The 22,292-nt window shown below is 36.6% G+C and overlaps 2 protein-coding genes across 2 annotated transcripts; one reads left to right on the top strand and one right to left on the bottom strand.

The window, feature by feature from the left end:
* Positions 1–129: 129 nt before the first annotated feature.
* glud1a (glutamate dehydrogenase 1a) lies at positions 130–14,318 on the bottom strand. Its single transcript, XM_084093551.1, has 13 exons — positions 13,710–14,318; positions 10,882–10,962; positions 10,743–10,798; positions 9,781–9,844; positions 8,818–8,912; positions 7,374–7,553; positions 5,345–5,482; positions 4,940–5,077; positions 4,713–4,793; positions 3,033–3,156; positions 2,221–2,312; positions 2,056–2,118; positions 130–946 (listed from the first exon to the last, which is right to left on the bottom strand). The coding sequence occupies exons 1-13, from the start codon at positions 14,110–14,112 to the stop codon at positions 827–829; spliced, it is 1,635 nt and encodes a 544-aa protein (XP_083949677.1). The 5' UTR covers positions 14,113–14,318; the 3' UTR covers positions 130–826.
* shld2 (shieldin complex subunit 2) lies at positions 13,414–21,928 on the top strand. Its single transcript, XM_084093550.1, has 9 exons — positions 13,414–13,604; positions 16,779–18,044; positions 19,182–19,289; positions 19,434–19,628; positions 20,332–20,478; positions 20,603–20,809; positions 20,901–21,138; positions 21,444–21,559; positions 21,678–21,928. The coding sequence occupies exons 2-9, from the start codon at positions 16,874–16,876 to the stop codon at positions 21,851–21,853; spliced, it is 2,358 nt and encodes a 785-aa protein (XP_083949676.1). The 5' UTR covers positions 13,414–13,604; positions 16,779–16,873; the 3' UTR covers positions 21,854–21,928.
* The last annotated feature ends 364 nt before the right edge of the window (positions 21,929–22,292 follow it).

The following is a 22,292-nucleotide window of genomic DNA, read 5'->3' on the forward strand; positions in this document are numbered from 1 at the left end:
TTTTCCACTTAAATGAGCTAATACTGCCTTAGTATAATCTTAGTTTGAAAATCTTTGTTTTTCATGAAAATTTTTAAGCATTTCAAAGGACAAATGAAATTATCCCAGTAAATCAGCTGACACACTGCACATTTTCATATATATTTTATTAATTTTAGACAATTTTAAAAAGGTAATACAAAGTCTTTTTTCAAAGGCTAATTCATACAGAATGCTAATATGATGATGAAATTAAACATTTGCTCTCGAATATATGCCCTACCATTTGCATAGTTAAGAAATTAAACACATTTACCAATAAGGTCAATAACTTTTTTTTTTTTTTAAGGAAGGCTTTGGGTTATCACTGAAAACTGTTCCAAAAAGCAGCAAAACCAGATATTTATGTGCAATATTTTGGTAAAATACAAAAAGCCTGAGATTCATCCTGCACCCCTTTCCAAATTGACCAGTGTAGAACGGCCATAAAGCTTAATGTTTTTAGTAACTTCTTCATTACACACATGGCCTGAAGAAAACATTACAAAGATTTGAAATTTTTGGTGTTTCCTGGCAAGGCATTCCCGCTATGCTCCGAGATGTGACAAAGAGATTGAATTAAAGGGACTTTGGCTTATAGGCTTTTCTAAAAGCCATGAATATTTGAAAAGATGAAGAACTACACAAGAATAGATGCTTCTAAAGTTGCCTATTGCTAACCACATGCATAAATGATATGACATATACATTTGATGGCGTATAAAATGTAAACGTAAGGAGCAGTGGGGTTAAGTGATATAACTCAGGTCTGTGCAGACTTATAGAGTCAGGTGAATCATACAACCGTCTATGTAAAGGTAAGGCCAGCATCGTGGTACACTTTGAAGACTTTCTCAATGGCATTGACGTAGGCAGCTGTCCTCAGGTCCAGCCCAAGGTTATACCTGTTGGCTGTGCGCATGATTTGCTAAAAGGATGAAAGATGAATTATGTAAACAATCTGAAACACAGAATAATCCAAAACACAGACAGACTAGTATGTTGCCTCCCGAGACAGCATTTTAAGGCATCATACACATACTCTCAAAGTGAATATTTTTCTATAAAAAAAAAAATCCAAGATGGATATCAAAATGTTGATTGTAAATGAACTTATTTAATATTTAATAGCTTTATTAAACAGTCTAATAAACAATTTTATTTGTGTGTGCTATTTACAGAATACTGTGCTGTTAGAGTAGTTTATCCTCTAATGCTTTCAAAAAAACGCAAATTGGGTGTGGAGGATGATACAGGAATCCATTTAATGGGCTGGATCTCAGAAACAAATGACTCACAGCAACAATAGCACATGAACAAACAGATGCTGTTCTCTAGTTACCAGATTCCAGTCTAACACAAAAGCTGTTGCTAGGTGTGTTACAGGTAAGAGTATCTGTTTGTTCATGTTCAAAAGACAAAGGATTGTGCTGGAGGAGCATTGATGCAGTACAACATTTAACTTCCATGCAGAAATGTTAGATACATCTAACAAAACCATAATCAGGGATGTTAACAACTACTCGACTATCGATTCACTGTCAATCCTTTTACAGATTAGATTTATCTGTCGGTTTAACTGACGGGGCCTTGTCCACACTAATACATTTTCATTTGGAAACACATCTTTTAGTCTCCGTTTTGGCCTTCCGTACACATTGAGACAGCGTTCAACGAGAACTAAGCTTTTTGAAAACGCTCTCAGGGTCTGATATGTCAGCACTAAGAAGGTGAGCATCTCACAGTAACTGACCAGTTGGAACGCAGCATTTATTCTTAGACTTAAAAATAAGTTAATAAAAGTTAATAAAAAAACTACATATAGTTTTAAAGGAGAAGGAATAATCAGTATCATTATTAATGTTAATAATACAGTAACAACAAAATAAAAATAACATTTACTATATATATATATATATATATATATATATATATATATATATATATATATATATATTTAGTTAATAGTGAGAATTGGACCCTAAAGTGTGACCCTTTCTATATAATATATAAATGAAATAGATTATATATACTTACTCTGGCAGATCGCTCCATTGTGTAAGCCAAACCAGAATGCACAATGTCCTTTTCAGAAGCTCCCTAGCAGATGAGCAAAACAAATTTATAAAAGGTCTAATAGTCTAATTTAAAATGGTTAAGAAAGACAAATTGTGTGACAAGAGATTCTGCATTTATTCTCACAGCAATTCTGTCTTGAAAATCCGATGTGGGAACAATAGGTATGGCTCCACCATGTTTCCCAAACTTCCTTTCCAGACTCTCCTGGACAGACACTGCCAAAGGACACATTAGATCCCCATTAGGAATGAGCAAACTGACAGATGAATATAAGTTAGTAATGGTCACATGCTATTTTTCCCCAAACAAAATGCTTATTCTCTCTTACAGCTTCTCTGGGGTCCAAATCTGTGATGGATTTAATTAAATATTTCATAAAGCATTTCAAAATATGGTGATGGTATCAGTATATGAATTCGCATTTTTCACATGACAGTGAGAAGTCTTAAGAACTTGCATGAGAAAATAGAGGATATTTGGACTAGTTGTATTGGCAGTATGCGTCTGTGACTTCCCGTTTCTGTCTGCCTCTGTACCATGTGACTAGCAGCAAATTGGAGGTCATTTTAGGCCAGTCAGAAGAAAGGCGGGACAGAGCACGTGTTTGTGTTTATGTGCGTACATGCCCAGATCCTCTCAAGGGGGCACCAGCGTCACTGTATTTGCTTTGTGGAAGCAGAATAAACAAACTGAACAAAAATACCACGACCTATTCTAGCCGACTGCACATAACCTAGTCTAGAGCAATTAGAAAATGGAAAACAAGCCCTTCCAGAGAACTAAGACCGGTAAGTGATTTGCAAACAATTATACCATTCATGATAGAAAGATTTCTATCAGCAAACACTTCAGTAACTTTGTTGACCATGTACAGCATTGCTTTTTTACTGCATGACTATACATCACATTTTCTAGGTAACGTATTTCTGACTTACTTAGAAGATGGTAGTTTGAGTCCCTTTCGTATTTGAAGGTCAGTCTGCCATAACTGACGTGGTTAAGGTTCTTCAGCCACTCAAAGTAGGAGACCGTCACACCTCCAGCATTCAGGTACATGTCCTATTTATGCATATGAATTTATGAATATTTAAACATGTATTTATTAATTTTTAATGCCATATTAGCATCAAATGCTATTTTCGTGGCAAGATCAAAGTAGTATAAAAAAGGGGGGAAATGTATTAAAATATTACAATAAACATAAAATAAATATTTAAATACTTATACAAATATACATATAAAACTTCTATCAATAAGATTAAAAAAGCAAAAACAGTTTTTTCACCAATATATACAGTAGGTAGTGGCCAAAAGTGATGTCCGGCCTAGGAAAATTTACATCTTCACCTTTTTATTAAATATATATATTTTTTTTCAAGTGTTAAAGATTTTTTAATCAAATTACATAGTTGTGATTGGAGTCAATTGGTCAATTTGCTATAATGCAATTACAAATTGTGCAGACATAATTTTTGGCCAGGCTGTCATACAAAGAAATTATGAACACATGCAAAAACAAGAGAGAACCAATAAAATATTAATAACTGATTACGCTGTAGTCAGTGTATGCTTTTTTTGCTATGCATTTTTTTGCATAGTAAAAGTAAATCTGTACCTATTTTGCAAAATCATTTTGTCAGATAAATACCTTAACCATGTTTAGAGTTTTGTTTTCCTTCATATTTAAAACACACAAAATACTTTCCTCATATTTTGATAGTTTAATCAAATTTGTAGTGTCATAAAAAACAAATATCACCTCCGGACATCACTTACGCCACTACAGTAAATCAAATATTTATATTAAATCTTTATATTTATATTTAATATTAACCGTTTCACAAGTATTTAAAATATTCTAGCTGACCCCCCAGCGTGTTTTATAAAGGATTAGTTCACTTCAAAATTTAAATTCTGTCATCATTTACTCACCTTTAAGTTGTTTCAAACCTGTAGAATTTCTTCTGCTGAACACAAAATAATATATTTAGAAGAATGTCTGTAACCAGACAGTTGATGGGCCCCAATGACTTCCATAGTAGGAAAAAAATACTATGGAAGTCAATGGGGTCCATCAACTGTTTGGTTACAGACATTCTTCAAAATATCTTATTTTGTGCTCAGCAGAAGAAAGAAATTCATACAGATTTGAAACAACTTGAGGGCGAGTAAATGATGGTGAACTAATCCTTTAAGGTGGCCGTTATTTTAGAAACGCATCACCTTATTATTATTATTATAAACCTTTATAATGATCATGTTAACTGATTTATAACGAGTGATGGGCGCCACCATGTTAGTTTGCACCGTAATTCAGAGAATCGTATCTCTTGGATGTATATAACATCAATTCATCCACTTCTCCCGAAATACATGAAAGTAAGTGGCTGGTGAAGTGGGAAAAGGATAGAGTAAATTTTACAGTTACGTAATATTAACACAATGTGTATCTGATATGAGTAAAACACCTCTTTAATTTATATAGTCTGTATGATGCACTGAACGTTCTAATCACATCGGTGTGATCGTATGCTTCAGGCACCAGTCTTAACTGATCACACCTGTGTGATTATACGCGTCAAAGGGTTAAAAACATTTAGGACTGGAAAACGTACAGGGATCACCATGATATTCCTCTCTAGGAATATCTTGTCTGCCTCAGGTGTAGTGGGACCGTTGGCTCCTTCAGCAATGATCTGTGAAAATAAGTGTTATTTTGAAATCTTACATTTTTCTTTCATATTCTCATTGCACTCATTTTTTTCTGGAGTGGCATAACACGATCAATAACTCATATACATTAAAAGGACTATTGCTATGGTTGGCCCTATTGACTTCTGACCTTGGCTTTGATATTGTTAGCGTTTTTCTTTGTAAGCTGTTTTTCACTTGCAGCAGGGATCAGGATATGACATTCAGCTTCCAAGATGCTGCCTTCATATGGGGTGGCATTGGGGAAGCCAACAATAGTGCCATTGGCCTGGAAAACAAGAGCATTTATTATATTAATACATTCAGATTATAGAATTGCACTTGTAGTACTGCTAAATGACCACAAGGTGGCTGCCTTACAATGAATATTTTTACACTGCAGTTACGGCTCAACCAGAATGTTACTATCGCCTCCTCAGAAACGCAATCGATTTTAACACCAAGGGAAACCCAATAAAAAAATAATGAATGCCTCCCAAGTTTGTGAGTCCTGGCACCGCCTCTGCTGCAAAGTAAATAAGCTCTTCACACTCACCAGCTTATAGTCTTCCAGCTCTTTGGGATCAATGCCGTCAGGGTTCCAGATGCTTCCGTCCACCTCTCCGACACCCACACACTTTGCTCCGTTACGGTGCAGATAACGCATGGAGTGCAGGCCCACATTGCCAAAACCCTACCACAGAAATCATTAGACTGCATTAAATATTATTCATACTGGTAGCTGAGCTGAAGGTAATGTGTAATGCTGATGAATTTAGTGTGAGAACATAGCTACACATTCGAATACTACGGTGGCCAAGAGAGCTTAACGCGCTGCAAATGAAGAAAACACATGCAAATAGAAAAACACTCGCAAATTAAGAAAAAATCTTCATCAGTTTCACAACACACACGTGTGCTCCAAATACTCACAACACAACCAAATACAGAAACGCGCTGCAAAAGTTCACAACACAACCAAACAAAAATGCACTGCAAATTGCACAGACCACAACGGAAATGTTTCCAGGGGACCCTAATAAGTGACGAGCCCGGATGGGACATGCTTATTGCTCAATGTCAATGTCTTTTTATTTTTTCCTTTTTTTTCTTGCAAAACATACAGAGATGACATGTTTATGACATACAACTTTGTATACAAGATACAAAATGTATTAGAGTTAAAGGAACACTCCACCGTTTTTTGAAATAGGGCTTATTCACCTTCTTTCCCACATTTAGATAGGTGGGCAAATGCATTTTTGTCTCAGTGCATGCATTGTTTTAGTTTGACAGGGTCGGCGCTAGCTTAGCTTAGGATAATGAATGGAATCCTTTGTTGCCAGCTAGCATGTCCTGAGTAAAAGTGATATAATTTTTTTTAAAAACCCACCTAATTACTTCTTGCGGTCTGCGTATTCACAACAAGTACAAATAGTGATGCAGATTAACACTAGGTGATTTCCTAGGCAGATATTGACTTATATATTAAGGACTATATTAGGGGGAAGCACAGGCGAAGCACTGCTACTTGGGCGTGATATCTCTGCGCCCAAGCAGCAGTGCTTCGCCTGTGCTTCCCCCTAATATAGTCCCAAGTCAATATCTGCCTAGGAAATCGCCTAGTGTTAATCTGCATCGCTATTTGTACTTGTTGTGAATACGCAGGCCACAAGAAGTAATTAGGTGGGTTTTTAAATTTTTTTATATCACTTTTACTCAGGCCATGCTAGCTGGCAACAAAGGATTCCATTCATTATGCTAAGCTAAGCTAGTGCCGACCCTGTCAAACTAAAACAATGCATGCACTGAGACAAAAATGCATTTGCCCACCTATCTAAATGTGGGAAAGAAGGTGAATAAGCCCTATTTCAAAAAACGGTGGAGTGTTCCTTTAAAAAAGGGTTGAAAACTAAAAATAAAATAGAAAAAAGATAGAGAAAAAGAAGAGGGTAAGATATAATAAAAATGTGTACAATGTTATTGATGTAGGCTATAGAGTATAATCTATAGCCTACATCAGTAACATTGTACAAAGTTTCATAGGTAAGAAATATTAGGTAATGTAGGGTCCAAAGATGAGACAGCAATTTTTAAAGTTGAGACACTCATGGCCACCGTAGTTAGTTCATGTTAACTAATGTAGTTAACTAATTTTAATAAAAGAAACCTTATTGTAAAGTGTTACCGTAAATTTAGCGAATCAATACCGAATATTGATTGGGTGTATAAAAGCAAACACACACTGAATATTTAAAGTCCTTAGAGAAGCAAAGTCAGAATGATCCATGTCAGCGTACACTAAGTGCTGGCATAGAGATAATGTACAACGTGCCTGTAAGTAGCACCATGATAGCAGAATATACAGTTGTACTTTTCTTTTTTAGATAAACCTCCTAAATCATATTTAAATACATATTTAAGTTTTAGGCGGCCGGTGCATTTGGACAATGTAATGCATAAAGAGAACAATTCTTCAGCCAACTGATTGGATATGACTAAAAACTACATTTGAATCGAAATAAGAAAATCAAAGCATAATATAAACTTGCAGCGTGGTTTATGTGTTACTGACATGCACAAACCTGAATGACAAACGTCTTGTCTCCAAACCCAGGATTCAGGCCCAGCTGGCTCATGTAAGCAGCCTCATTGACAAAGTTTTCAATGCCATGGAAGACTCCACGACCAGTGGCAGATATACGACCGTGGATGCCACCCTGGCTGATGGGTTTACCGGTAACACAGGCGTGAGCATTGATATCCTGATAAAGAAGAATGATAATTACAAAGAGCCCTTCTAAGCATTAGAAGAATTTTGTTTGCATTCAAACAGAATTATCTAAACTGCAAAGCAAATTATGAGGCACAAAGCTATGAGATCTCTGTGTTAGCTTGTCATGAGAGATACGAGTATATAGAATAACAATCTGTTGACGTCTCAGTACATCTCTCATGTCCTTTCATGAATCTAACGACCGGGCAGCTCGCAAAAAGAACAGAACGTCACGGCTACCAAGACCAAGCAAATGACAGCCATGGGAGGACAGACTGTATTGAAAGAGTCTGTCAGTAGAGGGTGGAAAAACACGGGCGCTTTGTTCTCCTGGTCTCATAAACACCACGCTCTTTGTCAGGGACAGTAAAAGCTCTAGGCACTGACTGAGTCACCAATATAGCGACAATCTGTTAGTTCTTACAAATATATTTTTTAAAATGACTACAATATGTGAAAATGTACAATAGAAATCACTGGACCAAATAAAGGTAATGTATGCATTAAATTATCTATAAAAATACCTGTATGCACCCACTTACAGCATTTATCTACAATATTATGCTATAAAATGTTTTTTAGGGAAAACAAGATATGCATTTCCTGAGGGATGTGTTTGTAGGGCAGCCCAAGAGATTTAACGTTTTAAGTAAGTTTATGTATCAGCATTTTTTCGAATGCAGCCAGCATATTATTTAAAGGTATAGTTCACCCAAAAATTTTTAATTTTCTCATCATTTACTCACCCCATTGACTTCCATAGTAGGAAAGAAATACTATGGAAGTCAATGGGGCCCATCAACTGTCTGGTTACCAACATTCTTTAAAACATTTTCTTTTCTGTTCAACAGAAGAAAGAAACTCATACAGGTTTGGTACAACTTGATGGTGAGTAAATGTTGACGATTTTCATTTTTGGGTGAACTATAAGCAAACCATTTTTTTAACAGTCTAAACGTCTTGTTTACAGTCAGCTACACAGAACTATCAACACATATGTAAGGCAGCCATGTCAGCACTAAAAAGTACAGATATCAAAATATCACCGCTTGCCAGTTCAATCACAACATGTAAGTGCAAACATTGCATAAGTAAATATATAAATTATGTCCATAAGCACGTGAGGTCAGTGGCATGATCTGTAATAAAAACGCGGCATGCCAAACACCCCAATAAAAATGTTTTCTTATAGATTTTGCTTAAGCAAACCAGTTGCGTATTACACAAACACTTGGTCACACTCTTCAACTTACATTATGGCCCATTGTGTTAGCATACGTGTCAGCAATCCAGGACATTTCCCTTTCTCCTGTGCTCATATCTGGGGCGGGGACATCAATGCCAGGCCCTAACGCAGGAAACAGAAATGAGTATGCTACCGATCCTTCCCATGGCTCAGCTACAGAGTTAAAGGGATAGTTCAAATATCCCTTCAATGCCAAGCATAAAAACCTCTGTTATAATACATTAAGACATAATGGCAACTGTGCAGTCACTGCGGTTTTTCAAGAGAATCTACATTGTGTTGTCAGAGAGCAATGTGGGAAGCCAGCACAAAAAAGAAACTACCAAAGGAAAGTTGGCACTATTACAAGCTCTTTAAACACATGTAATATGAATACAGTTTATATACAGTCTTTCAGGCTACAGGTTAAATCTACTTAATAATGTAGAAGTGGTGTCAATAGCCGCTTAACTGTTAATCTGTGCTATCTGATACTGATTATACATGACTATTGTTCATGAGTGTGATTGTGTCTAATAATCTGCAATAGAGTTTCTGTCTACTCCATTCTACTCCAAATAGTAAAATATGCTTATAAAATGCATTAGGAAACAACAAATATTGATAAACTACTGTTCACCATAAATGCATTATAAATAAAAAACTAAACTTCTCTTCTATAATACGCACTGCCTCGTAACTAGTAGGCCCTGACAGAATCTGCAGACATTTTTAGCACTGATACTTGGGGAAATTATGTGGAATTCTACCAAATTAATGGTACAACGTGTTAAACAGAAGACTTTATTCTTCGAAGACAGAAGCATTTTTAAGGGTAGACAAAACATAATAATATTAGACAAAATATTTCATAAACATGCACAAGGAATGAGGGATATGTAGACTTTAGCACATGAATGGCATTCCAAATTCTGCTGAGCTTTTTGTATAATTCGGGAGCAGATTCAGTGCGTGCCTGCTTAAAACTCACCAATGAAGCCCTTTTTAGCCAACTCAATGGTAAACCTTCTTGTGATCTTCTCCAGTTCTGTGTCCTGTGTAAGGAAAAAAATTGAGGCGCATCAGTGACTATAATGTGTTTAATAACATGGAAGTATACATTTATAGTAGTAATATAGCTTTTTAATGTCATCTCAGCATCTTAGGCTATCTCCATGGCAAAAACGGTGTTACAAAAATACAAGAGTTGCATACATACAATAAAAAAATAACTAAACAAAAAGAAAAAAACATTGTGGTTAATATTATATACAATGTTTTACATTAACAAATTATAATAATTCTAAAAACCTTTTCTGGTTAAATCTCACTAAACAAGTACTTAAATGAGCTTTTTTTTATACATGACTTAGTTTTTCATAAAAAAGTTGTCTACTTGCATTAAAGGTGGGACAGTCCAATTATATATGTTTAATGGAAAGAACGTGTAGAGTTGGGTCTTTGTCTTTAAGCAAAAATGTCAAGAGTCAATCTTGTATGACCTGCGATCTAGGGAAAACCACTTGATCAAATCTTGTTTTAAAAAAGTCTTTTGGGGATTTTGATGTATACATTTAGAAAGTAATGTTTGAGTATGCATTGCTCCAGTTGTAGATGGGGAATCTGTCATCTGAAAGTTAAACTAAATACGGCATGTTTAATGATAAAATACAAGCAAACAAAGGATTGTCACAAACAGTGTCTTAACAGCACAGGCATTAAACCCTGTAGGATTTCTTTCAGTCAGTCAAGAAATCTACAATAATAAATATCACAGGCAAATGCAACTGCACTGTAAATTATGTTCTAGCTCTTGAAAGACACTATAACAAAAAAAATAGAATATAAATATAGCCATTCATTTTGAGGAATATTTAAAATTGGAGTGTAATTAATTTAACACTCTACCATATTCTGAAATCATAATTATGCAGGGAATATGAAATCACTCACAGAGTAATTCTTTGGGTTAATTTTCACTCCAGCTTTAGCTCCTCCAAAAGGCACATCTGTTGAGAGCACAGTTCATGTGTTCATACTAACAACCACAACCAAACTAATTTTCACAAACAAATTAAAGCACAGAACTTACCTACAACTGCACATTTGTATGTCATTAGTGAGGCGAGGGCTTTCACCTCGTCGACTGACACCTCTGTGCTATAACGGATACCTGGAGAAACAGAAGCAGTGTTGAGTCCTCATCAGACTATAGGTCTATGCAAATAATGTCAAATCAAGGATCAAAATAAGTCACAAGCATTGTAGCCCATTTTAACTTGTTTTTTTTATGCTAAGACAGGAGATTGTCTATTGATTAAAACTAAAGGAATCACAGACGACAACACTTTCATAATGTTTTTTTGTGAATTAATTGAATAAAAGCTGTCAAATATTTGCCCACTTCAATAGTAGACCATGCCTGTCAGTTAAAATGGCATTAATTAACTGGGCATTATCCCGTTTGGAGTAGGAGGCCTGAAAATTCAAATAGTTTAACTGCCATTTGCACACAAAAAAATAGGTCTACAGTTCTGAGAGGGGAAATTTTGTGTAGCTGAACAGGCTGTAAACCAACCACTTTGATGACTCACTCTCTCCACTGAACTACGAAGGAAGAAAATCCAGGCAGGGCCCAAACTGGGTGTGGATAAAGGCAGAGCAACTACCCCAAAAATCATCTCTGTTTTCAATCATCCATCGTCTTGGACGACACTGGAAAGTTGCTTGATTTCATGGATGATGAGCTAGTAATTCATTTCAAATTACTATTACATCAATTAAAGTTATCAGTACATATTTAAACAGTATCTTTCCAGAGTTTATTGGTGACGGAGTAAGGAAACTTTAAACAAGCTGTGTTGGCACTTCTCTATGCATACTGTGGAATGAGCATTTCTACTGTACATGTTCAAGGGGTCCAAAGTCTGCATTCTCTTACCTATTATAACCACGTTTTGCTTAATCTTCTTTCTTATTTTACCAAATAAAAGTATAAATTTGCTGATCATATAATTATTTACCTAGTTTGCTTATGCCCGACATATAGCCAATATTGTAGAAAACAGTACAGAACAAATTACAGCCATAAACTTTTTTATGGCTGTAAAAAGACCAATTTTGATTTCTAATTTCCTCTTCAATGTGAACTATGAAGGCTTTTACACATTACCTCAATCAGAGACGTCCTGACACAGTTGCAAAAACATACAATGTTTTGTCTGGTTAGCCTGTTGCCAGACTTCAAGGTAAAACCACTGACTAAAGCTCTAAGCTAATTTACAAAATCAACAGTTTTAAAGTCTCGCCATCAATTCAGTCACTGTCTCACTAAAAGCTCCCATTGATTCTACTTAACAGTGAACATAAGATGTCTTCCAAAACTGTGTTGATCAGATCAGCCGATCTTGTGTGCAATTTAGACAACTTAAAATTGGTGGTTAAAGGAAATGGGATGCAAGTTATCTTTATTTGTTCATTCTACTTTTTAAGGTAACGATATGTCCGTTTTAAAAACGGGAAAATTGTTTAAAAATGCTGATAGGATGAAGCTTCCATTTAGGGAAACTGCTGAGAGATTGAACTGCTCCGGGGTTAATAAAGCCTCCTCCCTTCCTTAATAAAGCATTGCGCAGTCAGTCCTGACGAAGCTTACAAACAACTCCAGGACAGGTCAAGCTTGACAGAAACAGCTCTTACACAAACACATTCCACTGATAATGAAAGAGTTCACAACTTCCAAAAAGCATACAAATATTGCTGCAAAGATAATGCATTATATGATGTAGATTAAAAAAAAACAAAGATTAAGAAGCAGAACTAGGCTACCTTGTAAAATAAACACATGGAACAGACAGGCAGCATTCCTGCTGCAATACTTTACAAATGAAGACCTAAAATGGTGAAGAAATGCAGGACATAGGCCTATTTCTTTATACATTTGTTTTAAAGATTTTCCAATTTCATTCTCCTACATATTATAATTTATATATTTATAGACACTGCATATCCTGTGGAAAACCCATTAAAGCTGTATTTTTAACATGGTAGATGCCTGGAACCTAGCTGGTCACCGGAAACCAGAAACAAACTAACTAGACAAACACGTCACCAACTGGATCTACCAGTAAGGCAGTCAAACTATGATTTGGAACATGGTATTGGTTTCTGTCTGTTTTAAGATGGACACAGGCTGGCCATTTTCTGCAACAAACCAGCTAATGACCATTAGACCACCTATTGAACACCTAGACCATGGGCCAGTTGCATACACTTAGCCTTAGCATACACACGTTATGACTGTGTCTTAAGAACTAGTGTGTCCAACTAGCAGTTAGTTACGAGGTAATCAGTCTTACTTTTCCTATTCAAATTAGAACAATCTTAAGTTAATAAGTTAACTTAATGACTAACTTTTAAGACTAGTCTTGCAGCAGTTTATGCAACCGACCACGGCTAACGTTAACCCCTTAGACCAGCTAACCAGCTTGAACCAGAAAGAAAGAAAGATAATCAATAAAACCAATTTATTCAGATATAGCACATAAATATTATCAGTTTATCACTAGTTCCAGTACATTCCAATCTACAATGATTATTTTTTGGTGGTGGTGCTTTAAGAAACGCTTGCATGCGAAATTCATGGATAGTAGTCGCAGAGTGTCGCTGCTGCGCAAAAACAACGCAGGATTTTTTCCACGTTCATGGAACGCAAGGCCTATCATTTATCACTCTCTGTCAAAAGCTTGTAAATATATGTGTTGCGGACACCCATACCTACGTCATCGTAATACAAAACTTCAGAAGATGGTACAGGTAAGTGCTGTTTCTCAGCTTGCATGTTTACTCTCGAGAACGCGACTGCGTCCTATTATCCCCGGACCCGGTGTAAGTTAATGAATTCGTGAATTCAAACTTTACCTCCTTTACACGGGGTCCTGTGCTGGCTGTGTTGAGCTCTGTAGCCATCGATCATCTCCCACTCCCCGTTGTCTCTCTTGATGGGGAATGACACTGACAGGACATGGTTGCAGGGCTTGATGATCTTGAGGATCCCTCGGACTCGGTGCCTCTTCTGCTCGGGCGTTTCTCTCGTCTTGAGATCGTGCACGAGTTTGTCCTCCACGATAGAAGCTCCGCGGTCGAAGAAACCCTCGACCATCCTAAAGAAGTTAGGGTCATCATCTTTCTCTCCTACGGCTTCGCTGTAACTGCGGACCCGCATGAGAGTCGCGGAAGCGGGCAGGGCGGAATCGACGCATCCCGAGGCCAGCGAGCTGCTGGCGGCTGCGCGTGTGACGAGCTCCCCCAGATACCTATACATGACTTAGTTTGAACTAAAACACTAACTAACTAACAATATCTATAATGGAAAGAAAAAACTAAGACAGACAGTGTCAAAGAGTGGGTCGGGGTGAATAAACGGACACCGCGGCTCCTCCCTTTTCTGCTAGCAGCTACACTAAATAAAGTGTCAGCTTGAATACTGTTTTCGAGTTTTAAACAGCAGACAGGCGTGCCGTGGGTGTCCACCTCAAGCTGGGAGGCGCTCAGAGAGCAGGAACCATAAGCAAACACGCTTTTAAAAAAAGTGTTTGTAGCCAACCTAAGGAAAAAGCATTTCAAAAATATGTAAAAGTATTAGCAACCTAGGGAAAAAGCATTACAAAAATATGAAAAAGCATTAAAGTTGCTGCTGTCCACAACGTTCAGGCAACAGATGTGGACAGCAGCAACTTTAATAATCTATAATAATAATAATGTCCCCCATAAATATGTGTGTGTGTTCAAAGTAACAGTTTCAAACATTATCTAGAATAGTACAGGCTAGAATCGAGACTGATCAAGAGGGCACAGGGTTTTTCTGTTTAACTTTTCACTCATCCAAACTGGCTTTTTCTTGTACAGCCGAGGTCATAAGAGGTCAACTGAGGTCCTGTTAACAGTGAATAGTTCGTGTCAGGGACAGGGTTATTGATCTTTTCTTGACCATTATGGAGTAGCTTCATATCTTCAGTCTCGTAAATCAATTATAGTGTTTGCTTCCTATCTGAAACCTATAGTATTAGGATTTGTTCAGTATATTTTGCTCATTAAATGCAATATTTTGTGTTGGAATGGCACGTGCAGAAGGATAATCAAGGACAATGACTCTGTGTTCTGTGCACAGTGTCTCTCTCTCTCTCTCTCTCTCTCTCTCTCAATCTGCACACAAACAGATAAGACTCAAATAAGGCACTAAAAGAGCATTATATGTATCTGTATTGTCATTACAATTTGACAAAACCAGATGTACTTATTTATTTCACCTGGGGTTACAGTGACATGGGGTGTTACGTAATGTCTTCTTTGTGTCAGCTGTAATTTGTTCCTGAAATACATCCTGTTCTGGAGATCAGCTCTTGCCGGGCCTTTGTGCCGGGCCTCATATTTGCAATGTGTGCATGCTCCATTGCCTCAGACTCAAAGGATCATAGGAGGTGGACAGCAGCAACGTATTACTGTACTTATTGGTTTTTTTTAATGGTATTTCTATGTTTTTATGTTTAAAAATTGTTACTATTTTTACAAGATCCCTTGACCTCTGTCAACTACATAGTAAGAAAACAAGTAATAAAAACTCGGTGAGTGTTTTAGCGCAATTTTCTCACCTCATGGGATCACAACACTAAGAGATAGTAAATCTTTTCCTGGATTTTTTTTGTGCGTTCCCGAGATTAGACCTTCCTTAACATAATGCCGAAAACCCGAAGTCTCTAGGTGGTCTGGTTGAGGAGTAGATAGAAGTGCAAGATTGGTGCGCACAGAACAGAAATCATGAGTTAACAAGCGCAATTTCCGGGGGAAAATTGCGCTAAAAACTTTACCCTTTGTATTCATGTAGGCTCCACACGGTTTTGGAAAACTTTTTTTTTGTTTTTTTTACCATTTTCAAGAAAAGTTTCAATTGAATGACTCTTAAAATGCCATGTGGTGTAATCAAGTAAAAAAAGTAATAACATTTTTCTTTACACCTTGAATACATGTGTGAATCAGCTGAAGCATGAAATTCTGTCTGTTCTCAGTCCTCTTTCTTCTTCTCAATACCACCACATCCATACCTTCATCTCAGGCTACAAATTCTGCCTGCAATAAATCTTCCTGTAGGTTAAAAGAAGTATGGCTCTGCTATTGGCTCTCATGGTGCCTACGCCCATCATCTGGTTGGTGAAGTTCTGGAGTCACACATTAAACTGCTCTGTTTTTCCTCTTTTGCTAAGTGAAAACAACTGATCCGAGGAATGCACACTTGCACAGACACATTCAAATATTGTCAGTTATTCCCACCAGCTGTGGAGATTTTACAATGTATTCCTTCTTGCTACCTTGCTTGGAATTCTCCATTGACTTTTAGACCACAATCTTGTACAGCAATTTGGCTATTTTTCAACTGTATATATAAATATTTGATTTGTTAATAATATGTAAAGGAACAATCAGGTGTTTGGTTATTTTATTATTATTATTTATTCATATATTTGTTTTTATGTTTTTATTTTACTTTTACGTTTTACATTTGTTTGGTAATTTTGTTATGTGCTTTTGTAGTTTTTCATTGATATATATATATATATATATATATATATATATATATATATATATATATATATATATATATGTATGTATGTATGTATGTATGTATGTATGTATGTATGTGACTTTATTTTTATTTCAGTTTTAGTTTTAGTAATTTTAGTATTTCATATTTATTTCAGTTAGTTGCCAAGGCAACATTTGTCATTAAGTTGACCTTTTATCATCTAATACTTATTTTTCAGCTTTATTTCAATGAATGAAAACGATTTTTAATAGTTTTATTTTTACTGAACAATAACAACATGGGTCACCCCAAAAATGAAAATTCTGTCATGACACAACTATCCCTTTAATGTTTATTTGGGCTTTGTCTATAGATTTTAATCTACAGTATCCGTTTCTATTTTCCTGCAGGTGGCCACTTTAATACACCTGTAAATGTGATAGAAGACCTGGCAAAATAAATCTTAATACTGGGCCAATATCAGTGCAACTTAAGGACGGGCAATATGGCAAACAAACCAAAGATTCATGTGTTTTGGGGTGCCCCATGTCCCCAAGCCCTTGCTTTAGAGGTACAGGAGAGAGGAGTCCAGCACTGGAAGACAGTGGACCTCACTTGGAGTCAAGGCAGGTTGATTCCCAAGGACACTAGAGAGGTCCAAACAGACAATGAGTGTGGTGCAGTGATTAGTGGTAGACCGGAGTCTGCTGGTACCTCTGAGAGAATACCTGAGGGTACAGAGGAAAAAACAGAAACATCTCAGGATGACAGTACTCCATCGGGCTGCGGGTGCTCTCAACCAAATGCAGAGTCCGTTGAAGAAGAGGAGTTGTGTCCTGTGTTGTTGACAGAATACCTAGATAGTTGTTTCTCCTGCCCGCAGACTAGTTTAATTAGACAGAGCAAAGACGCAAAGCCTACATCGCCTGTTTCCACAGAGACTGAGTATCTGAGTACATGGACAAAGTCCCAAGCCTTGCTTCTTCGAAGTAGAGTGGCCCGGTGTCCAACTTCTGGCTTTCTTGAAGATTTCCTTCTTGGTTCTCCACATACTCCGCCCAAACAAATGGCCTCAGCCTCCATAAGTTCTCCAGAATTGTATAGTCCTATGGTCAGCCCTGAAGAGAGGGGCTTGGGAGGAACCTTGCAAAGCTCAGGAGAGTGGCATAATGACAGTCTAAGCCAAAGACAGCAGGAGAGAGGGGTGATTCTGGAAATCACATCTGACGGCATCCTCTGCTCTCAGGGCAATGCTATAGCTGAAAAACCTGCGGATCATGAGGAAGTCGGGCTTAATGTTGACTCACCGACTACAGCGGCACATACTTCACCTAGCCCCTCTACTTCTAAAAAGATGAAGTTGTCTCAAACTGTAAGTAAAACTAAAGAAACAACAGAGCAGAGGGTACGATCTGCCGCCCCCCTCTGTGGTCCTACAACCCTGCTGGCCAGGTGTAAGACCCATGATGTACGATACGCCATCTTAGTTGCTGTGGTGCATCCATGCCACTTAAAAGAGGTCAAAGTGAAAACTGGAGTTTCGGCTGGTTCCAGTGTACCTCTAGCAACACTGATCGTCACCGACCAATCGGACGTGGAGATGAAGGTGGTTCTATGGCGGACAGCTGCTTTCTGGGCTCTGACTGTATATCCAGGAGATATTCTGCTAATTACAGGTGAAACCATTGAGACTTCCTCCGTAGAGCTACAAACAAACACTTTTTATTTTGCGTCTGGCAAATATCAGTCTTAAAAGTGCCAAATATCCAGAAAAGTCAGGAATTTATGCTAATTCACTAATTTTGATGATGTTAAATATTGTGCATTATCTCTAAATAAGTATCTTCAAGAATAATTCAGAATTCATGTTTATTGGCCAAGTTATGATTTGACATATTCTTGTGATATTACACACAATATAAATGCACATACGCTACCATTCAAAAGTTTGGGGTCAGTAATTTATTTTATTTATTTTTTGTAATACTTTTATTCAGCAATACATTAAATTGCTCAAAAGTTACTTTCTAATGTTACAAAAAAATTCTATTGAAAAAAGCTGTTCTTTTTAACTTGATTCATCAAAAACGTCATCAGTATCACGGTTCCCACAAAAAATGAGGCAGCACTTTTTTTTAACATTGATAATAATAATAAATGTTTCTTGAGCAGCAAATCAACATATTAGAATGATTTCTGAAGGATCATGTGACACTGAAGACTGGAGTAATGATGCTGAAAATTCAGCTTTGCCATCACAGAATTACATTTTAAAAACAGTTATGTTAAATTGTAACAATATTTCATAATATTACTGTTTTTACTGTGTACAGTATTTAATCAAATAAATGCAGCCTTGTTGAGCATAAGAGACTTCTTTCAAAAACATTAAGGAATCTGCCGACCACATACAGTATAGTACATAGAGTTATTTTAGACCACATCTATTTAAAAGCATGATTTTAAGGCTTTATCATGCAGTATGTTACTTCATAAATGAAAATACAGTATTAGTGTTCACTGTATTTGTAGGAAACATTTGAAGGAATCTTTGGCAAGAGAATAGGTGTGAACATAGGACATGAACCACTAAGGCAAGAAAACAAGAATATCAGGACGTTCCTCTGTGGTCATGTCATGTCAGCCCAACAAACGGTGGATTAACTCAGCTCATTCAACCAATATTTACACAACCACAGTGAATCATCTTAAATGTAGCTGGTCTGAAAGGATGTGTGGTTGCAAAAAAACCCTTCTGAGATGCACAGTCTAATGAAATGCCCACAGTTGTCTTTCTGTCTTTTCTTCGGCAGATGTGAGAGTGCACATAGACAAGTGGAAGACTGAGACTGTCCTGCAGTCCTCCTTCACCAGTAAGCTGCTGAATCTGGGACAGGTCACGCGGGAACGTATTCCACCTGGTAATAGAAACGCTACTGAGACTTAAGTATTTTGCCAGATTGAAAGTTAAAGGTATAGAAGTCATATTGAAATGTATATTTACATTGTACATGTAATTGCCTGTAATGATCATCCCCTGCCTTTGTAATGCTGATCTTGTCTAGCCCCACAGAATTTGAACTGTCATACATTGAGAATGCTGTGTACTCATCTGTGTGAGAAGCACCCCCTGCTGCTGTCTCTGCCTCCTCACAAGCCTCAGGATTTGGACTCCATCCCCTTCATCCGTCTTGGAGCGTTACGTCCTGACACATTGGTTCATGCTCTGCTTAGGGTTAAACACAGGAAGTTAATTACAGGTATGGAACTGAATTGCAGTCCAGTGTTATCTGATGATATATAGCAAATGTAATATGAGAAACATGAAAGTAGAGCAATTTTCAATTTCCCAGGTGAATGGACTGATATGCAGGAAAATATCAGACCACTGGATGACATGATTGACTAATCAGAATAAAGTATTCCAGAGAAATCACATTTATTTATTTACATGTGCCTTGTACAACATTCACTTCGCATACTTACCAGTCAAATCTCAAAGGCAACTAGAAAACATATTTATGACATAAAATTATTATTTTTGTCAAAAAGATATCTGAAAGAATTTATTGCTGTTGTTAATGATAATAATATATATTTATTATTATATTTTATTATATTTTATATAATATATTATATTATTATTCTAGCTTTTTTTGTTGTATAGTAATATTTCTTATTTTGTTAAATATTTTTTATTTATGGCCCTACAAACAAGCACAGCAAACTGGAACTTTTTATTTTAAAAATCTAATATTTCAAATTGCAGTTTTTATAAATTTTTCCCCAAATCATACAGTCCTAAATTACAGTACAGTGACCAATCAGAATTAAGTATTCCAGAGACACATTTAATACATTGATGTGTATGTGTCTTGAACTGTACTTCACATTCACTTCACATACTAAACAGTCAAATCTCAAAGGATCTTTGTGACAGAATGCTGTTTTGCTTGATTTTAGCCTGGCGTGATGAGGTGGAGGGGATATCCAGAGCAGGAGGTGTACTGAAAGCCGTTTTGACTGTGGAGCAAGGAGATGGCCACCAAGGGGCTGTCGTTCTTTGGGGAGCTGCTCTCTCTTGGCTGCAGCGTTTGGACAGGAACAAAGGTGTTAATATTTGAATGGTTCAGATATTGTTTTGGACAGCAGGGGCCTTTGAGTCGAGAAGGTAAAGCTGAAATATGATTTTTTTTTTTGTGTGCATCATTTGTATTGCTAATGCCCCTCACAGATGCTGTTTGGGAGTTCAGGATGCTGCTAGTCAGACAGGATGTGACCTCAGGTTTGCTAGAGCTGCATTCTACTCCATGGGGCACCTGCCAGCCTCTCTTTCCTGATGACAGTCGATGTAAGGAGTTTTACAACACTGTCTGCTCACAGAGGACCGCTAGCAGCTTTGAGATTGATCTCAACACACTACTGTCCCAGAAATACTCAGGTAGGACTTTTTGCTGATGCTAACAATGCATTTGTAATTAGTATAATTCATCATGGTTACATTAAGTCTCTCTTGTTTATGTACTCATTAGGTGATGTAGAGTTGAAAATTAAAATCACAGCGTTGCAGTTCCAGAGCAGTCCATCCCAGGATGCCTCGCTGTTAATAGATGGCAACACGCCCATGGACAAGATCCTGGACGTAGTCTCTGGTGACATCACTTTTGCTGGATGTGGACAGTGTTCTGCAGAACTGGAAACTGATGAGAACAGCATATACAGACCCTGCTACCCTTGTCTACCACACACAGGAGTGCGTCACTACTATAGGTCTGTTCTTTCAGACCTAAATTATATATATATATATATATATATATATATATATATATATATATATATATATATATATATATATACATACACATACACACACACACACACATATATACGGTGTGTGTGTGTGTATATATATATATATATATATATATATATATATATATATATATATATATATATATATTAATAATAATAATAATAATAATAATAATAATAATAATTTACATTTATAAATTAAATTATACCCAGTTATCTAGACCTACTCTATCTTCTTAAAGCATCCTGACTTGTCTTTCTAGGCCAGTAGTTTTAACTGTGAGAGCTGGAGATGATCAAATCTGTGTGCAAGTCCCTCCTGCTATAGTGCAGAAGATCCTTCTGAACACTCCTCCTGATAGGCTACATAAGACCATAGGTGAGGTACTTCCCCTTTTCCCTCTTCACTAGTGTTTCTGTTTATTTGTTCTCTTGATATTTTTTGTTTCATTATTGTTGATTTAAAAGTCATTCTCTTTTTCTTTTTTTGTCCCAAGCCCCAGCATCAGAGGTGAGGTTCATCCAGGTAATAGCTGACAGGATTAGTTCTATGCTGACCCCCATGAAGAACACATTTCTCCTGACTGTGAGAAGCCATTTTCAGTGTGATGAGAACAGCATTCCCATCGTCCAAAACTTTTTATTATTAGACTTTAGCTCACCAGAGGCATGACGAATATTCATGTATTTTTCACATGATGCTATGTATTTTCATGGACAATGATTAAATGATCAAACTGTTCTGTTCTGTTCCATGTCTAATTTTCAAAACACATGAGTATTTTAGCATCAAGACATTTTGGAAAGATGTGTTTTTATTGTTGTTTAAGCTATAAAAAAAAGGCTTTTGTGTAATTATTGGGCCCATCCATATTTTTTAAGGACAGCCAAGATTAATAAGTTTAATGCCACCCATCAAAAAAGATTAAAACCTATTAAAAATTAAGTATGATCTTCAGGCTAAATAGAATTGTGTGTTGTGGTTTCTAATGCTATAGATATTCTGTATATTTAATGTACAAACATACTTTATTTACTTTACTGTTATCGTTATCATATTTTAATCATATTTTAATCATATTGGACTTTGCACTACATATTAGCTGAATATC

The sequence above is a fragment of the Abramis brama genome (genome assembly GCF_963993115.1).
Source record: "Abramis brama genome assembly, chromosome: 19".
Classification (NCBI taxonomy): domain Eukaryota; kingdom Metazoa; phylum Chordata; class Actinopteri; order Cypriniformes; family Leuciscidae; genus Abramis; species Abramis brama.

Coding starts and splice junctions, on each gene's coding strand:
- glud1a (XM_084093551.1), bottom strand. CDS start 14,112: ATGTATAGGTATCTGGGGGAGCTCGTCACACGCGCAGCCGCCAGCAGC. Junction 8,913..9,780: donor GGCTAAAAAGGGCTTCATTG/GTGAGTTTTAAG, acceptor TTCCTGCGTTAG/GGCCTGGCATTGATGTCCCC. Junction 7,554..8,817: donor CTAACACAATGGGCCATAAT/GTAAGTTGAAGA, acceptor CTTCTTTATCAG/GATATCAATGCTCACGCCTG.
- shld2 (XM_084093550.1), top strand. CDS start 16,874: ATGGCAAACAAACCAAAGATTCATGTGTTTTGGGGTGCCCCATGTCCC. Junction 19,290..19,433: donor GCGGGAACGTATTCCACCTG/GTAATAGAAACG, acceptor GATCTTGTCTAG/CCCCACAGAATTTGAACTGT. Junction 20,810..20,900: donor ACTGTCCCAGAAATACTCAG/GTAGGACTTTTT, acceptor TGTACTCATTAG/GTGATGTAGAGTTGAAAATT.